General features: G+C 36.9%; 2 protein-coding genes across 2 annotated transcripts in view; both read right to left on the reverse strand.

The window, feature by feature from the left end:
* The window catches only part of LOC133243938 (ATP-binding cassette sub-family C member 4-like), a 230057-nt gene that overhangs the window by 55651 nt on the left and 155709 nt on the right, over positions 1 to 18697 (reverse strand). Inside the window, 1 exon segment of the mRNA XM_061410646.1 lies at positions 3467 to 3622. Within this exon segment, the coding sequence (XP_061266630.1) occupies positions 3467 to 3622 (156 nt within the window).
* Positions 4284 to 7229, reverse strand: LOC133243942 (G-rich sequence factor 1-like). Its single transcript, XM_061410647.1, is given in 2 exon segments — positions 4284 to 6345; positions 6347 to 7229. Coding segments are annotated over 2 exon segments (1446 nt in total). The 5' UTR covers positions 7154 to 7229; the 3' UTR covers positions 4284 to 5706.

An 18697-nucleotide genomic window follows, 5' to 3' on the forward strand; every position in this document is an offset into this window, starting at 1 on the left:
GGGGAACACGTGTATACCTGTGGCGGATTCATGTTGATATATGGCAAAACCAATACAATATTGTAAAGTTAAATAATAAAATTAAATGTAAAAATAAAAAAATACTCAATATATGACTCAGTAAAAAAAGATAAATAAAAATAAAATAAATTAAAAAAATAAAAACACTCAGCTTTTGCTTTAATTAAAAAAAAAAAAAAACCTATTAAATGTAAAAAAATGACTCTGTTTTACCATGATAAAGACATTGTTGATCTGTGCCAACCAGTGTGTTACAATTATAAATATTGTTTTTGCCTGGAATCCCTCTTCAATTGAAAACATTTTCTTTGTGTCAATAGTATAAAGAGCTATTGGTTCAGAGTAACATCCAAAGAGGTTCTGAAATCCATTCCAGATGCTTTCAGATAAACAGCTACTCCTTAAATATAATCTCACCTTGGTGCTCTTTCTGGGGAACATATTTAACTACTTCAGATCCTGAGGACAAAAGGATGCATGCACTTCAGCTACCTGTTGTGTTTAAGAAAATTGTCTAGGAAGTGTTTTCATTTTTTGGCTTATTCCTGAAATTCTGAACACAAATTGAGGAGTCTCTTCTTAAGAATACAGTATTTATCTTTGAAAGTTCCCCCAGGACTCTAGGACTGATGGTCTATTTTACCACTCCCCTGCCTCTGGTTACTATGCAGGTCTTTTCTACTCTCCCATCTCCTGCAATTCTGATCTGCTCATAGTGGGATCAACAGTTACAGGATGAGTCTGGGAGAGAGAAACCACTCTGGAAGCTCGCTGCTGCTCCCAGGATCACAGGAGGCAGGCATCCAGGGAAGATGGTGTGGGCCTGATTCACTTGAGTGGGGAAGCTCAAAGAAACATCACTGGGCTCCTCCTCTTCAGAGTCTGCTCTCAGCTTCCTAGGTTCCCTAAATCAGGGTGTTGAGACAATCATCACTGCTTCCTACTCATTCATGGGTAAAAGGGAAGTAAACTTTATGCACTTAGACAAATAAGTTCAAGTAACCAAACCAACAGACTTTCTCCATCTCTGTAGTCAGCAAGACATTGTAAAGAGAAAAGGCTCTTGGCTGGGGAGGAGTGAGATTTTGAATATCTTCTCCTGATACTTAATAGCCCATGATATATGTAAATAAACACATTTCTAAATTGATACAGTCCTTCAAATGAGGGACACAGCACTAGGAGAAATATATTCTGGCTTTGTTTTACATTTATTCACTTTTGTAATGGTCTGAGAATTCTTCTAAGTGGGATAGTAGAAAAAATGGGGAAAATTACCATAAGAACATCATTCAGTTCAACAAATATTTGTTCAAAAAATATCTGTTTGGAGTCAGAGAGTCCTAAGTCCTGATTCTATTGCTTATTAGCTATTTGACTCAGTTTAAGTTATTAATCTCCCCAAGACTCAATTCCCTTACTGGAAAATGGGGCCAATCTTGTGGAGCTGAGTGAGAATATAGAACAATTAAATTCCTGGTGTGATGCTAACATGGACCAGGAGCCCAGCCCAACAGGAGACAATGAGGGGTGGTGTTTGACAAACCGCAGGTACAGCCAGTGGATCAGGAAATAATTTTGTGCCTCATGACCATCATTTCCTATTTTATACAAACTAGAATAGAATGGATATAATAATCAGAATACAGAGTAAGAGTAATATTGTTTTTTGAAAATTTTGTTCCTTTGTATGTGTGTGAGTGTGTGTGTGTACATGAAATCATGATACAAAGCAAGTTCTACTGAGGATTACAAACAAGAGCAAGTTGAAGTCAAGTCCACAGCAGAGTGATTAGCTGCTTGGGCTCTGGAATCTCCCTACGTTAAATTTGAATCCTGGCTCTGCTGTATACTTGGTAAGAGAGTTAAGTTTCAGTGCGTCAGTTTTTAAAATTTGCCAAATAAGGATAACCATAGGATTGTTGTAAGGAGTAAGTGGGAGATGGCAGGAAAAGAGACTAAACAAGTTTAGGATTTCACGAATTTTAAGAATTATTATCAACACTTGTGTAACTTGTTAGGGCCTGCAACAAACACTGGAGCAACAGAAATGACAGACATGGGCCCTATCCTCAAGGAGAGGGAAAAAAAAAAAAGTGAGAATGTGGGGAAGGCTGAGAAAAAAGCCAGCGTTCTTTGTTGGGGACCTGGAAAGTATGAATGTGTACAGGGTTGTGGTCAGGAAAGAAGCTTGTGGGAGGGGAAGCAGAAATCAAAAGAAAACAAAAAAAGTGATATTCTCTCCTTTTGTTCCTTACAGAAAAGATGTTAGATATATTCTTCTGTTTTGTCTTTCCCTAAAACTCCTATGTCCTAATTTTTTTCCCTTCACGTTTAAATTTATATAAACAATATAGTTTATGCTATAAGCAATAAATGTAAAAGAAAATCACCAAGGACCACAAAAATATAAAAACAAAGAGCAAAGTCCTTCTAGAATGAATTACTCTTTTTACTTAAGTAGAAATAATACCCAAAGGCCAGTGCCCTGATATTTAAGAATAATTTTACTACTGACTGAGTGTTCCTAAGAACTAGGCATGGTCCACAAACATTTTCTCACCCAGTTACATCTTCACAACAAATCTGTGTGGCAGTAATTCCTAGACCTGTTTTTAAGGATGAAGACTATAAAGCTTGGTAGCTAAGTGACTTCATCAAGTTCTCACATTTGTTTGAGGTCGACCTCCTTTGGGGTGATGCTATGCACTATTTATAATAGCCAAGACATGAAAGCAACCTAAACATCCATGGTCAGATAAATGGATAAAGAAGATGTGGTATATACATACAATGGAAAACTACTCAGCCATAAAAAAAATGAAATACCATTTTCAGCAACAAGGAGGGACCTAGAGATTATCATACTAAGTGAAGAAAGTCAGGAAAAGAAATACAAATATAGTATTATATCACTTATGTGCAGTCTGAAATATGACACAAATGTACTTATTTAAAAAACAGAAACAGACTTAAAGATGTAGAGAACAGAACTATGATTGCCAAGGAGATGGGGCTGGGAAAGGAATGGGTTGGAAGTTTGGAACTAGCAAATGCAAATTATAAAATATAAAATGGATAAACAACAAATTCCTACTGTATAATAAAGGGAAGCATATTCAATATTCTATAATAAGCCATGTGGAAAAGAATATTAAAAAGTATATATATATATATATATATATATATAAATAACTGAATCACTTTGCTGCACATCAGAAACTAACACAACAATGTGAATCAACTATACTTTAATGAAAAATAAGCAACAACAACAACAACAAAAAAACCCTGGTATCTAATGAAAATATCTGTTAAAAAATATTCTCTATTGGGAGAAAAAGGATCAACTGTTCTATGCAATTTGAAAAATCAATCAAATTAAAAGCACTTAAACTTAGATGTCTTATAAAAAGAACACGTGATAATACTCCAACATGCATACCTGAGGTACAACAGAAATTTTCGTCCTTAAATCGTGAAGTCCAATTTCGTTTGTCCTGATTCCACTAATCCAAATAGTACCTGTGGGTTCTGACAGTCTAAAAAGGGTAGAGATGAGGGAACTTTTTCCAGCTCCTGTTCTTCCCACAATACCAACCTAAACAGATTAAGAAGGAATTAAGAATTAACAATAAGCAACAAACCTAATAAGCAATAAGGTTAACCTAATAAACCTAACAAACAATAAGCAACAAAAATTCTGGTTGTTAAAGATGACTATACAGAGTATAATCTGAATGTTCCTAAATCATAGCACTGTTGAGCTTTTAGGCCAAACACTTCATTGCAGAGGGCAATTCATAGGCCTGCCCTGTATACTGTAGGATGTTTAGCTATATATCTAAATTCAACCTACGGGAGGGTAGAAACATCACTTACACTGTGGCAACCAGAACTGTCAGGCATTGACAAAAGTCCCCAGATTGAGACTCCCTTGTCCAAAAAAGAGCTGAAAATAACAACATCAATCTACAGGCAGCAAAAGCCAGCAGTCTCCTTAGTGGACCAAAAAAATTAAGCGTAAATTAACTTTATTACTAGGGATACAGACCTTGAGAAATTATGTCAATAATTTTACAGAGATGGTCAATAACTCATCAGAAGTGTTATACACAAATAACTATTAATTTTCCATGGGTTCTATTATTTATTTATTTATTTATTTTTTTAACCATTTCTTCTTATATTAATAGACCAGGACTTGACGTAACAAAAATATATTAGGTTGATTCACACACTCCAAAATAAATACTCTTAGGTAATCTTCAGCCTGAAATAAGTCTTCATTTATTGACTACTTACAGTACAGCGATTTCATCTTAGCTGGTATTCAAAGATGGTTATGATTTAAGTGAGAGAAGGCATAATCTCTCTTTCAGATACCACCTCTCAGAAATCTGGGCTAATTCAACTTTAAGAACTAGAATTGCATCTCCTGGTAACCACGTGACAGTTGTCACCCTGAGAAGGGGAACAAGGCAAAGAAACTATACAGAACTTTGATTCTCCTACACAGGTTCACATAAAGTTAGTTTATTAATGACTACAATTTGAAGCCAGCCATTTTGATCCAGTATTTAAATAACAAGCTGTTTAATATTAAAGCAGAAGATACTGCCACAATGTGACAGAAATACAGCTTTACCCATAAACCTTTCACACAATTATACATTAAATGCTATTTTTATTTAAGCAAGGCACCCCTACTTGTTCTAAAATATGGGATGTGCTACCCCACTGAAAAAGCAAATGAGGAGACAAGATTTTTTTCCTACCTAGAGCTGGTTTAAATTCAAGTGAAGCCATTAATGTCCTTACAAGTCAGGACTGTTATGACATGTCACTTCACAGTTCTTAGACTAACACACACCTTAAGGTTTACCCCAAAATCAAAACAAGATGATTGAGCGGGGGGGCGGGGGGGGCTCACTGGGATGAGGAGGGGATGGGTTAGACAACTTTTAAGTTGAGACTATAATTCCCTCCTTAATTATACAGGCACCAATATTAAATGCCTTTAGCACAAGGCTGAAAAAGGCAAAACATTTCTAAGACATAAAACTGCCAAATTATTATCATTTACACTCACTAACATGTGGTATTTATTTTGTTTTGTTTTTTTAATTCCTACCCCATCTAAGAAATCAAATACATCTAAAATTAAAATAGCTCTGCAAAACTATAATGGTTCAAGGGCCTGAAACTTTTCCTTGCTTTGGTGAGTATTTGGCTAAAATAAATCAGTATTTTATTCCATGAAAAGTTTTACATTGTATCTCTTAATTTATAGGCAAAATCCAAAACCTCAAATGGATAACTTTTAAAATGGGAGAAATATTTTAAAGGACAGTGCTGAATAAAAATATGTAGCCTTCTGGGTCACAAATCATCTATGAAAACAAACTTTAATTATATAAAATAAAGACCAGATTTTTAAACCAGATCCTGGACAATTTAACCAAAAAAACTAAATTTGAGGTTTGTATCATAATCCTAAACTGAATCTTTTTCTCTGAACAGTCCACTATGGAATTTTTCTTTTAAGCAATTAACCCAAAATCTTGAAATCGCTTCTCTAGCAGTTGCTGCTAAAAAACTGGAACTTTAGATCCCAAGTCCAAGAAAGACGTGCAAATGAAATGCTTCTTGCTTCATCCTTATTATCTGGAATCCTTTGAAGTTTTATTTTCCTTTCGGACATGAATTCAGGAACAATTCAATATACCTATGATGAACATGGGACCGATCCTTGAGCATAGCTGCAACAGCATCCTCATGGGTATCGAAGTGCACATCAGCTTCTCCAGTGGCCTTCCCACTGGAACTGTATTCCATGGTGATTCTAACAGGCTTCAATGGAGCAAAAAAATTTATAATGTCTTGGGCATTGGCTTGGAAAGGCAATCCTCTCATATGGACAAAATGTAGTGAAGACGTAGTTCCAAAATCAACAGCCTCTGGTATCTTTTCTGACATCTCCTTAGGCAATTCTATTTCTTTCTCACTTTCAAAAGCTGTCATGGGTCGGATATCCTCATTTACTTCATGCTCTTCAAAGACCATTTCTGGCTCAGTTATATATTTAGCAGTGGGAGAAGATGCTATTTTTTTTCCCTTATGAGAACCAACATGTGTTCGAACTTCATTCCTTCTGCTTGGAAATATCTCTATATATCGGTTGCCAATTTATTCCCTGTGTTTCAAAAGGGCTTGGCTGGCCATTTCTGGTTCTTCAAACTGCACATAGGCTTCTCCTGTTTTTCTTCTCCCTCTATAATCCATGACAAAAGTAATGTCTACTATATTCAGTCCTGCAAAAAAAATCTACGATGTCTTTCTCGTTGCAACTATAAGGAAGTCCTCTCAAGCGAACCACTCCATCATTTACCATAGGTGCAGATTTGACATGCAGGCTCTTCATTAAGGCATCCACATCTTCATTGTTTATCTCATAGACTTCCACATACCGCTGCCCCATGTACATGCGGTGTTTTTCTAAGGCTTTTTGCACATCCTGCTCGGACTCCATTTCAATTAAGGCATCACCCCTTCGTTTCCCATCTCTATTTAAGAGGAAGTGAATTCCATTCTCACCATTGCGAATTCTGCAGTCTGAGAAAAAGCTAAGCACATCTTCTACAGTGCAAGACCATGGCAATCCTTGAGCTCGAATGAGATAAACATCATCCACTTCCTCTCCCAACTTGGACGGAGGCAATTCATACTCAGGGAGAGGTGGAAGATCCTCCAGGTAGGTAGTTTTGGATTCCTGGCTGTAACCCCGCGCCGGGCCCGCCGCAGCCGCCGCCAGTGACTGCGGCAGCAAAGGGGTGCGCAGGGCCGGGTACGAGGCAGCGGCCGCGGCGGCGGCGGCGGACACGGCCGCTGTGGGAGGGCCCGCCAGCCTCCCGGCGGTCACAGGCCCGCTCTGGAAGCCCCGCGTCTGAGAGGCGGCGGCCGCGGCGGCCCCGAGCAGCAGCAGCAGGCGGCGGCGACCCGAGACTCCCGAGGGAAAGGAGCCGGCGGTCGAGTAGAAGGGCAGGCAGGCGGCGCCGGTGCGCCGGCAGCTGCTGCAGTTGCAGCCGCAGCCTCGGAGCAGCGCCCCGAGCACCCAGCGCGTCCCGGCCATGGACTCCGGAGGCGGCGTGGGGCCTGAAGGCGGCTGCGGCGGCAGCGCCAGCGGAGAGGAAGTGGAATCCAGGGCCGGGGAGGCGTGGCCAGGCACATGCGCCGCCGGCACCCGGGTTCTATTATTTAAAAGAATCATTCTTTAATAGAGAAAATGAAATCATTTCCTGATACTAAATATCTCAATTATGTTCTCTCTTGGAAGAAAATACCTTTAAATTTCAAAACACAACCAGTAGCCAGGCAGTATTTAAAAGTCAGAAAAATGGGCTTCTGGTTAAAGACGGCAGAGTAGAAGCATATGCATTCATCTCCTCCTGCGAGGGCATAAAAATTGCAACTTGTTATTGAGTAGCCAATGACAGAAGGACACTAGAATCCACAAAAAAAAAAAAAAAAAAAAAGGATACCTTAATCAAAAGAAAAAGAAGAAACTGCAATGAGATGGTAGGAGACGCCCATTCAAGATAAAATCAAATCCCATACCCACCAGGTGGGCGATCCATAGACTGGAGAACAATAATAGCAAAGAAGTTCTCCCATTTTTGTGAAGGTTCTGAGCCTCACATTAGACTTCCCAGCCTGGGGATCCTACAAAGGGACTGGGAATCTGCAGGGAATCTGACTATGAAGGCCAGTGGGATTTGATTACAAGACTTTCACAGGATTAGGGGACACAGACTCCAGTCTTGGAAGGCACAGACAAAATCTTACATGCACCAAGACCTAGAGGAAAGGAGCAGTGACCCCGCAGAAGACTGAACCAGCCCTCCCTACTAGTGTTGGAGGGTCTCCTGTGGAGACATGGATCAGCAGTGGGTCGCTGATGGGATGGGGGCACTGGCAACAGCAGTCCTGGAAGGTCCCCCTTGGTGTAAGTCCTCTTGACGTCTCCACTAACTCTACCATAGAGCCCAAAGATCCCAGGGCTGGGTCAAGCTAAACAACTATCAGGGAGGGAGCCCAAACTCACCCATCAGTGGATAATTTGATTAAAGTTTTACTGAGCATGGCCCTGCCCACCAGAGCAAGACCCAGTTTTTCCTACCACCAGTTCCTCACATCAGGAAGCTTATACAAGCCTCTTAGCCTTCTCCATCAGAGGGCAGACAGAAGCAAGAACTACTGTAATCCCACAGTGGCTAGAACAAAAATCACATTATAGAAAGTTAATCAGGATGAAAAAGCAGAAAGTTTTGTCCCAAATGAAGGGACAAGATAAAATTCCAGTAAAACAACTAAATGAAGTGGAGATAGGCAACCTTCCAGAAAATGATTTCAGGATAATGATAGTGAAGATGATCCAGGATATCAGGAAAACAATGGAGAAGATGCAAGAAATGTTTACCGACCTAGACCTAGACCTAAAAGACCTATAAGAATGAAAGAACAAACAGAGATGAATAATACACTAGAAGGAATCAGTAGCAGAACAACTGATGCATAAGAATGGATAAATGACCTAGAAAACAGAATGGAGGAAATCACTGCCACAGAACAGAATATAGAAAAAGGAATGAAGAAAAAAAAAAAAAAAAAAATGAAGATAGCCAAAGAGACTCTGCTGCTGCTGCTGCTGCTGCTGCTAAGTCACTTCAGTCATGTCCGACTCTGTGAGACCCCATAGACAGCAGCCCACCATGCTCCCCTGTCCCTGGGATTCTCCAGCAAGAAAACTGGAGTGAGTTGCCATCTCCCTCTCCAATGCACGAAAGTGAAAAGTGAAAGCAAATTTGCTCAGTCATGTCTGACTCCCAGCGACCCCATGGACTGCAGCCTACCAGACTCCCCCATCCGTGGGATTCTCCAGGCAAGAGTTACTGGAGTGCTCTGGGACAGCATTAAACACACCAAACTCACATTATAGCATTCCGAGGAGAAAAGAGAGAAAGGACCTGAAAAAATATTTGAAGAAACAGTAGCTGAAAACTTCCCTAACATGGGAAAGGAAATAGTCAATGAAGTCCTAGAAGTACAGAGAGTCCCAGGCAGGATAAACCCAAGAAGGAACACACCAAGACACATAGTGAATCAAACTGACAAAAATTAAAGATAGAGATAAAATATTAAAAGCAACAAGGGAAAAATGGCAAATAACACATAAGGAAATTCCCATAAGGTTATCAGCTGATTTCTCAGTAGAAACTCTACAAGCCAGAATGGAATAGCATGATATATTTAAAGTGATGAAAGGGAAGAACCTAAAACCAAGAATACTCTATCCAGAAAGACTATTCTTCAGATTTGATGGAAAGATCAAACGCTTTACAGAAAAAAAAAAAGTTAAGTCACAACAATCCCAAAGAACTTCTTTAGGCAGAAAACACAAGAGAAGGAAAAGACCTACACAAAATAACCCAAAACAATTAAGAAAATGGTAATAAGATCATATGTATCAATAATTACGTTAACCATAAATGGATTAAATGTACCACCAAAATACATAGACTGGCTGGGCAGATGAGAATATGTGCATGTATGCACTTCCACTTACCACATCACACTACTTAACCCTCCAATTTGTAGGTAATTATTTTATATTGTTAGGTTAATCATGTTCCCATTATGGTTTGTACTTGTAATTATCTTTTATTTTTTGTCTGGCTATTGATTGTGGAAACTGATAAACATCTTATAGTACTGTGATTTTTGCTTAATAATACAAATAATTGTATCGTGATTGGTCAACAGAAAAGAACAGAATTCTATATCACTAAAGCTATCATTTAATATAAAAATCTGCAATCACTTTTTAAAATCCACATGCATATCAGAATTACCTTGAAATTTTATGAAAAATACAAATGCCCAGATATTGCCTTTCTCCAAAGCTCAAGATGTGTTTCTAATGAGCAGCCATGTTCAAAAGCAACTGGAATATATGATGATGTTTTTACTTTTATCTAGTGTGTTTCTGTTTTTCTATTTCATATTCAGTAGTCATATTTCATTTAGTTTGTTTTCCAATTTCTTTATCTCTCTTTTTCTTTGTTTGATGTTCTTTCACAGGCTTTACCAAGTATAGTTGAAAAGATTTAGTTGTGTGTATATATATAGCGAGAGTATGCATAACATAATATATATATTTTAGAAAGCTCACAAATTTTTGCCTAGCTATAAAAATTATGACATTTTGATTCCACTTGTTTGACATAGTATGCCAGATTTCTAATTTATATTCACTCAAAACTGTGATATACTTCCATGTATTTTGGCATAAAGTATTACTACTAAAAGTCTAGAAAGTTTATTAGCTTAAATTATTTCAAAAAAGTTTTAATGAGGCTTTAAACTTCTAATCCAATTCTGAGAATATAAAGATATACTATGTTGTAAATAAAAAACAACAACAACAGGAAATTAACATGTGATACAGTACTATTAGCCAAAGTACAGATTTTGTTCAAATCTCACAAAATTTTATTCTAGTATCCATTATTTGTTTTCACACTTTATTCCAGATTCCACATTGTATTTAATTGCATTGAGCAGCTTTAGCTATAAGTAGCAAATTCTGGTAAGTTCTCTTTTCATTTTTATTCTGTTACAAATATTTTCCAATTTTCCTAGTGACAGCATCTTAGATATACCCCTCATTTAAAAGCAGACATTTACCTTCCAAGTACATGGGATTTTTAAAGTATCGTTCATACTAATTTTTCATTTTTACATTACTTTCTCATTCAAATGTTTTCTTCTCTGCAATCACCTTCTGTTTTTTCAATCTTCTAACTTTATTGAGGTTTGCAATGGCTAAGTCAAAGATCTCTCTTGGTAAATGTCACACTGCACTTGAAAATTTTGATATTCATCTCTAACATAATTTCATAGTAATAAAAGAACAGACTCTGTATGATTTCAATACCTTTAGATCATGAAATTTCTACACCTGGTCTTATGTCTCTGGATATGTTTCAGTGTCTCCTAGTTTACAGTCTATAGGAACTTGAATAGAAACCGTATCTTTCTGTTGTGTGAAAACTGTATAAATCTTAATTACGTTGAATTGGTTCATAATGCTTTTCAGGTCTACAATATTCTTCTACTTCTCTCTACATTCATTCTATTAATTTCTGAGAGTTTGATATTGAAACTCCAACTAAAAATCTTAATTTATCTACTTAAACAATTGTAATATATTGTGCAACAATATGTAACTTTGGTCTGTATTTTCCTAGTCTCCTGTAAAGTGTGATCATATTTTCATAATTTAAAAAATAAAAATAATAAAGAGAACAATACAGTTATATAACTAAAATGAAAAGACTGTCAAAGAAAAGAGGCAGTAGTCAGTAGACAAAATACACATAATGAGATCAACAACAGAAACACAAAGAGCACTTGCTATTTATATGGGACCATTCATCTGAGCACTTCAAAGGCATTTTACAAACCAATTAATATGTATAATTGCACCTTGGAAAGACACATGTCAAATATCAGTCTAGTTACTAAAACCAAAGCAGAGAGAAATTAAGTGTACCAACCATATGATCAGAGAATCAATATAATGCAGGTGAAATGCTGGTCATGAATTAAACTATATTACAGTAACTAGCTTTTAGTGGTGTGCATCAATCATGAATGCAGAAACTAGCCTTTTTTACCAATGAGCTTGCCCAACTGCAAATTCTCTGGTAGTAGCCTCCTTAGGGATGATTTTATTTAGACTTCTAAATAAAAGGAAATGAGGGGCATAAGATATGCTCTTAGTCATTTGTAAATTAATTCAGTAAATGAGGACTGATTATTTGGTGGGAACACTACATAGTTTCTCATTTGAATTCCTCCAAAGTTTCAAAGTTTAATATGTAAAATACATAATTGCATTTCAAAAAATAATTATCTTTATAGAGATTAAATGTAAGAAAAGTGGGTTGACTTTACCTACCTTTGTAGCCATATTGTACCTTATGGTAAATTCTAATTTGTATAATTTAGGTAAACCCTCACTGCATAGGCAGGTTTTAGTGCATATATATGTGACTCACATGTTCTGTATACAAGCAGACTTTGAGGATATTGCAGATTTAGTTCCACACCACCTTAATAAAGTGAGTTATCACAAAATAAGGTGAGTCATACTTATATTTTTTCTCTTGCACATTAAAGTTATGTTTATATACTATATATAAACTATATACTATACTGTAGTCTACTATATCTACTACTGCAGGCAGGAATCCCTTAGAAGAAATGGAGTAGCCATCATGGTTAACAAAAGAGTCCAAAATGCAGTACTTGGATGAAATCTCAAAAATGACAGAATGATCTCTGTTCGTTTCCAAGGCAAACCATTCAATACCACAGTAATCCAAGTCTATGTCCCAACCAGTAACGCTGAAGAAGCTGAAGTTGAATGGTTCTATGAAGAACTGAAGAACTGTTAGTTCTATGAAGAACTAACACCCAAAAAAGATGTCCTTTTCATTATAGGGGACTGGAATGCAAAAGTAGGAAGTCAAGAAACACCTGGAGTAACAGGCAAATTTGGCCTTGGAATACGGAATGAAGCAGGGCAAAGACTAATAGAGTTTTGCCAAGAAAATGCACTGGTCATAGCAAACACCCTCTTCCAACAACACAAGAGAAGACTCTACACATGGATATCACCAGATGGTCAACACCGAAATCAGAGTGATTATATTCCTTGCAGCCAAAGATGGAGGAGCTCTATACAGTCAACAAAAACAAGACCAGGAGCTGACTGTGGCTCAGATCATGAACTTCTTATTGCCAAATTCAGACTTAAATTGAAGAAAGTAGGGAAAACCACTAGACCATTCAGGTATGACATAAATCAAATCCCTTATGATTATACAGTGGAAGTCAGAAATAGATTTAAGGGATTAGATCTGATAGACAGAGTGCCTGATGAACTATGGATGGAGGTTCATGACATTGTACAGTAGACAGGGATCAAGACCATGCCCATGGAAAAGAAATGCAAAAAAGCAAAACTGCTGTCTGGGGAAGCCTTACAAATGGCTGTGAAAAGAAGAGAAACCAAAAGCAAAGGAGAAAAGGAAAGATATAAGCATCTGAATGCAGAGTTCCAAAGAATAGCAAGAAGAGATAAGAAAGCCTTCCGCCATGATCAATGCAAAGAAATTGAGGAAAAGAACAGAATGGGAAAGACTAGAGATTGCTTCAAGAAAATTAGAGATACCAAGGGAACATTTCATGCAAAGATGGGTTCGATAACAGACAGAAATGCTATGGACCTAACAGAAGCAGAAGATATTAAGAAGAGGTGGCAAGAATACACAGAAGAACTGTATAAAAAAATATCTTCACGACCCAGATAATCACGATGGTGTGATCACTCATCTAGAGCCAGACATCCTGGAATGTGAAGTCAAGTGGGCCTTAGAAAGCATCACTATCAACAAAGCTAATGGAGGTGATGGAATTCCAGTTGAGCTATTTCATTTCCTGAAAGATGATGCTGTGAAAGTGCTGCACTCAATATGCCAGCAAATTTGGAAAATTCAGCAGTGGCCACAGGACTGGAAAAAGTCAGTTTTCATTCCAATCCCAAAGAAATGTGATGCCAAAGAATGCTCTAACTACCGCACAATTGCACTCATCTCACACGCTAGTAAGGTAATGCTCAAAATTCTCCAAGCCAGGCTTCAGCAATACGTGAACCGTGACCTTCCAGATGTTCAAGCTGGTTTTAGAAAAGGCAGAGGAACCAGAGATCAAATTGCCAACATCTGCTGGATCATGGAAAAAGCAAGAGAGTTCCAGAAAAACATCTATTTCTGCTTTATTGACTTGTCAAAGCCTTTGACTGTTTGGATCACAATAAACTGTGGGAAATTCTGAAAGAGATGGGAATACCAGACCACCTGACCTGCCTCTTGAGAAGCCTATATGCAGGTCAGGAAGCAACAGTTAGAAGTGGACATGGAACAGACTGGTTCCAAATAGGAAAAGGAGTATGTCAAGGCTGTATATTTTCACCCTGCTTATTTAACTTATATGCAGAGTACATCATGAGAAACCCTGGGCTGGAAGAAGCACAAGCCGGAATCAAGATTGCTGGGAGAAATATCAATAATCTTATATATGCAGATGACACACACCACCCTTATGGCAGAAAGTGAAGAGGAACTAAAAATCCTCTTGATGAAGGTGAAAGTTCAGAGTGAAAAAGTTGGCTTAAAGCTCAACATTCAGAAAACGAAGATCATGGCATCTGGTCCCATCACTTCATGGGAAATAGATGGGGAAACAGTGGAAACAGTGTCAGACTTTATTTTTCTGGGCTCCAAAATCACTGCAGATGGTGACTGCAGCCATCAAATTAAAAGACGCTTACTCCTTGGAAGAAAAGTTATGACCAACCTAGATAGCATATTGAAAACCAAAGACATTACTTTGCCAACAAAGGTCCGTCTAGTCAAGGCTATGGTTTTCCAGTAATCATGTATGGATGTGAGAGTTGGACTGTGAAGAAAGCTGAGTGCCAAAGAATTGATGCTTTTGAACTGTGGTGTAGGAGAAGACTCTTGAAAGTCCCTTGGACTGCAAGGAGATCCAACCAGTCCATTTGAAGATCAGTCCTGGGATTTCTTTGGAAGGAATGATGCTAAAGCTGAAACTCCAGTACTTTGGCCACCTCAGGCGAAGAGTTGACTCATTGGAAAAGACTCGGATGCTGGGAGGGATTGGGGGCAGGACGAGAAGGGGACGACAGGGGATGAGATGGCTGGATGGCATCACTGACTCAATGGACGTGAGTCTGAGTGAACTCTGGGAGTTGGTGATGTACAGGGAGGCCTGGCATGCTGCAATTCATGGGGTCGCAAAGAATCGGACATGACTGAGCGACTGAACTGAACTGAACTGTAGTATACTAAGTTTATAAAAATATTTTGTCCAAAAAAATATATGTACCTTAAATTTCAAATACTTTATTGCTAAAAAGTGCTAACCATCAGAGCCGTTAGCAGACTGTAGTAACATTAAAGATCACTGGTGTCCATAACAAATAGTAATGAAAAACTATGAAATATTGGGAGAATTACCAAAATGTTACAAAGAGACACAAAGTGAGCAAATGCGGTAGGAAAAATGGTGCCAATGGACTTGGTTGATACAGGATTGTCACAAATGTTCAACTTGTAAAAAAATGTACTATTTATGAAGCACAATAAAACCAGCTATGTCTAGGACTTCCCTGGTGGCTCAGTGGATTAGAATCCACCTGTCAATTTCAGGGACATAGGTTCGATTTCTGATCCAGGAAGATTCCACTAAGCTAGTACACTGCAACCACTGAGCCCTTGTGCTACAACTACTGAGCCTGAGTGCCTAGAGCCTGTGCTCTGAAACAAGAGAGGCCACAGCAATGAGAAGCCAGTGCACCACAAGAATAGCCCATGCTCACTGCGACTAGGGAAAGCATACGTAAACCAACAACAACAATAATAATAATAAAATCCAGCACAGCCAATAATAAATAAAACTTAAAAAAAAAAAAAAGTATGCCTGTACTTCTGGCTGTTCTCATATGTAAACTGACACACATCAGGACACAGGTGAGAACTGTGTCTGTGAGAGTGTGTGTATGTTCCCATACTATCAGCTCTACTGAAACTGATCCATCTGTATAAACTGGAATATTTGCAAACCGGGTAAAAGGGCCACGATATACAGGGGCACCAAGAGCTGCTCTCAATCACAAGACTATAAGCTATAAACTTCAGCGAGGACCTTATGAAGAAGACAAGTGAAAGAAAACCCAGCCCAGGCTATTCCTGCAAAGGAGTCATGAAAACTATAGTCTGTGTATTTCCTGGGTTGCAAATGGGTTTTACCAATTTCCTGTGGAGATTATCATGAGTATAAATAAATTTACATTCCTAACACCAAAAACTGGAGAAAATCTTAATTAAGCTGCTTTGTGACTACTATTTTCCATTTTTCCAAGAGCAGGGTTGGTCTCTGACAACCACATGAATTTAAGACATGTGCAGTTAGACATGATCAACTGGATCTCTCTTTAAACATCAAACTCAACATGACTGATACCCAGTGACCACACAAAACCACAAAACAGCCCCTTCCTCCAACTTCGCTAATTTACTCTCATTACTTCTTTGCCAAGCTGATAGACTCATGACAGCCATATTACTTCCAGTTTTCCCTGAGTCTGGAATGGTGCAACCCCTGAATATTCTACTGCAATGTTTCATGACTCAAACTCATTTTTATGCCTACATTCAATACCAGAATGCCAGGCTGCATCATCTTTTTAAAAATAAAATAAACTCTTTTCTTAATAATAATAAGTGCCAGTGCAAATGAACCTGAAAAGCTAATAAATACTACCCATTATCCCAGCACTCTGATAAAACCATTATTAAGATGTTGATATATATATATATTTTTTTAAATCAGGAAATTGTGATAACACATTTATAGGAGACTTGGAAAATATAGAACAAGGTTACATATGTTTCCACTATATAATTATTTTTTAAGTAAATAAATTAAGATTTTCAGCTGGAGTTTCAATATCAAACTCTCAAAAATTAATAGAATGAATATACAGAGAAGCAGAAAGATATAGCTATGGATATCCATAATAGAATGAATACACAGAGAAACAGAAGGATATAGACCTGAAAAGCACTATGAACCAATTCAACATAATTAAGATTTAAACAGTTTTCACACAACAGTAGGATACAAATTCAAGTTCCCACAGACTGTAAGCCAGGAGACACAGGAGCATATCCAGAGACATAAATCAAGGTGCAAAAGTTTCATGTTCCAAAGGTATTGAAATCATACAGAGTCTGTTCTCTTATTACTGTGGAATTATGTTAGAGATGAATATCAAAAGATATTTGAAAATAACCCACATATTTTCAAGTGCAGTATGACATTTACCAAGAGAGATCTTTGACTTAGTCATTGTAAACCTCAATAAAGTTGGACTGAAAAAAACACAGAGGGCTACTGCAGACAAGAAAGCATTTAAATGAGAAATCAGTATAAAGATACTATAAATTAAATCTCAAGTATTTGGAAATTAAATGTCTATTTTTAAATGAGTGCATCTAAGAAGCCATAAAAAGGACAATTAAAAAAAATATATTTGTAATAGAATAAAAATGAAAAGAGAATTTACCAGAATTTGTTGTGTGCGTCTTAAGCTGCTCAATGCAATTAAATACAATGTGGAATCTTGAATAAGGCATGAAAATAAATAATGGACAATGGCATAAAATTTTGTGAAAACTGAACAAAATCTGTACTTTAGTTAATAATACGGTATTACTTGTTAATTTTTGTTTTGTTTCATTTTTACAACATAGTATTTCTTTATATTCCCATAATTGGATTAGAAGTTTCAGGCCTTATTCAAAATGCTTTTTAAGTCACTAAGATAATAAATTTTCTAGATGTTTAGCAGTAATATTTTATGTCAAAATACATGGAAGTATATCAAAGTTTTGAGTGAATATAAATTAGAAATCCAGCATTCTATGCATACCAAGTCAAACAAGTGGAATCAAAAGGTCATAATTTTTTTCATCTGGGCAAAAATGCATAAATTTTCTAAAACACATATATTATAAATACTATACATATATTTATACAAAAGCTTTGCAACTATGCTTGAGAAAGAATAATAAAAAAGAGATGGAAAAGTTGGAAATATGGACTAAATATACTGGAAACACTGAATAGAAAATAGAAAAAATGAAAGATACTAGATAAAAGTGAAAGATCATCATATAGTCCAGTTACTTTTTAAACATGGCCACTCATTAGAAATACATCAGGAGCTTTGGAGAAAAATAGCAATACCTGGGCATTTGTACTTTTCAAAAAAATTCCAAGATAACCCTATTATGCATCTGGATTTTAAAAGGTGATTACAAGTTTTTCTATTAAATGGTAGCTTTAGTGATATAGAATTCTATGATTTTCTGTTGATGAATGATGATACAATGGTATTAAGTGAACAATAGTTATGTAATTACAATACTAAAATATGTTTATCAGTTTTCACATTGAATAGCTAGACCAAAAAAAAAAAAAGATAATTACAATTGCAAGACATAATGGAAACATTATTAACCTAACAATATAAAATAATTACATACAAATTGGAGGGTTAAGTAGAGTGATGTAGTAAGTGGAAGTGCATACATGCACATATTCTCATTTGCCCAGCTAATCTATGTATTTTGGTTGGTACATTTAATCCATTTACAGTTAAGGAAATTATCAATATGTATGATCATATTACCATTTTCTTAATTGTTTTGGATTTATTTTGTGTAGGTCTTTCCCTTCTCTTGTGTTTCCTGCCTCCAGAAGTTCCTTAAGCATTTTTTGTAAAGCAGGTTTGATGGTGCTGAATTCTCTTTTTTTTTTTTTCTGTAAAGCTTTTGATTTCTCCATCAAATCTGAAGGAGAGTCTTGCTGGATAGAGTATACTTGGTTTTAGGTCTTTCCCTTTCATCACTTTAAATATATCAGGCCATTCCATTCTGGCTTATAGAGTTTCTATTGAGAA

This window comes from Bos javanicus, unplaced genomic scaffold, assembly GCF_032452875.1.
Source record: "Bos javanicus breed banteng unplaced genomic scaffold, ARS-OSU_banteng_1.0 tig00001600_1, whole genome shotgun sequence".
NCBI lineage: Eukaryota > Metazoa > Chordata > Mammalia > Artiodactyla > Bovidae > Bos > Bos javanicus.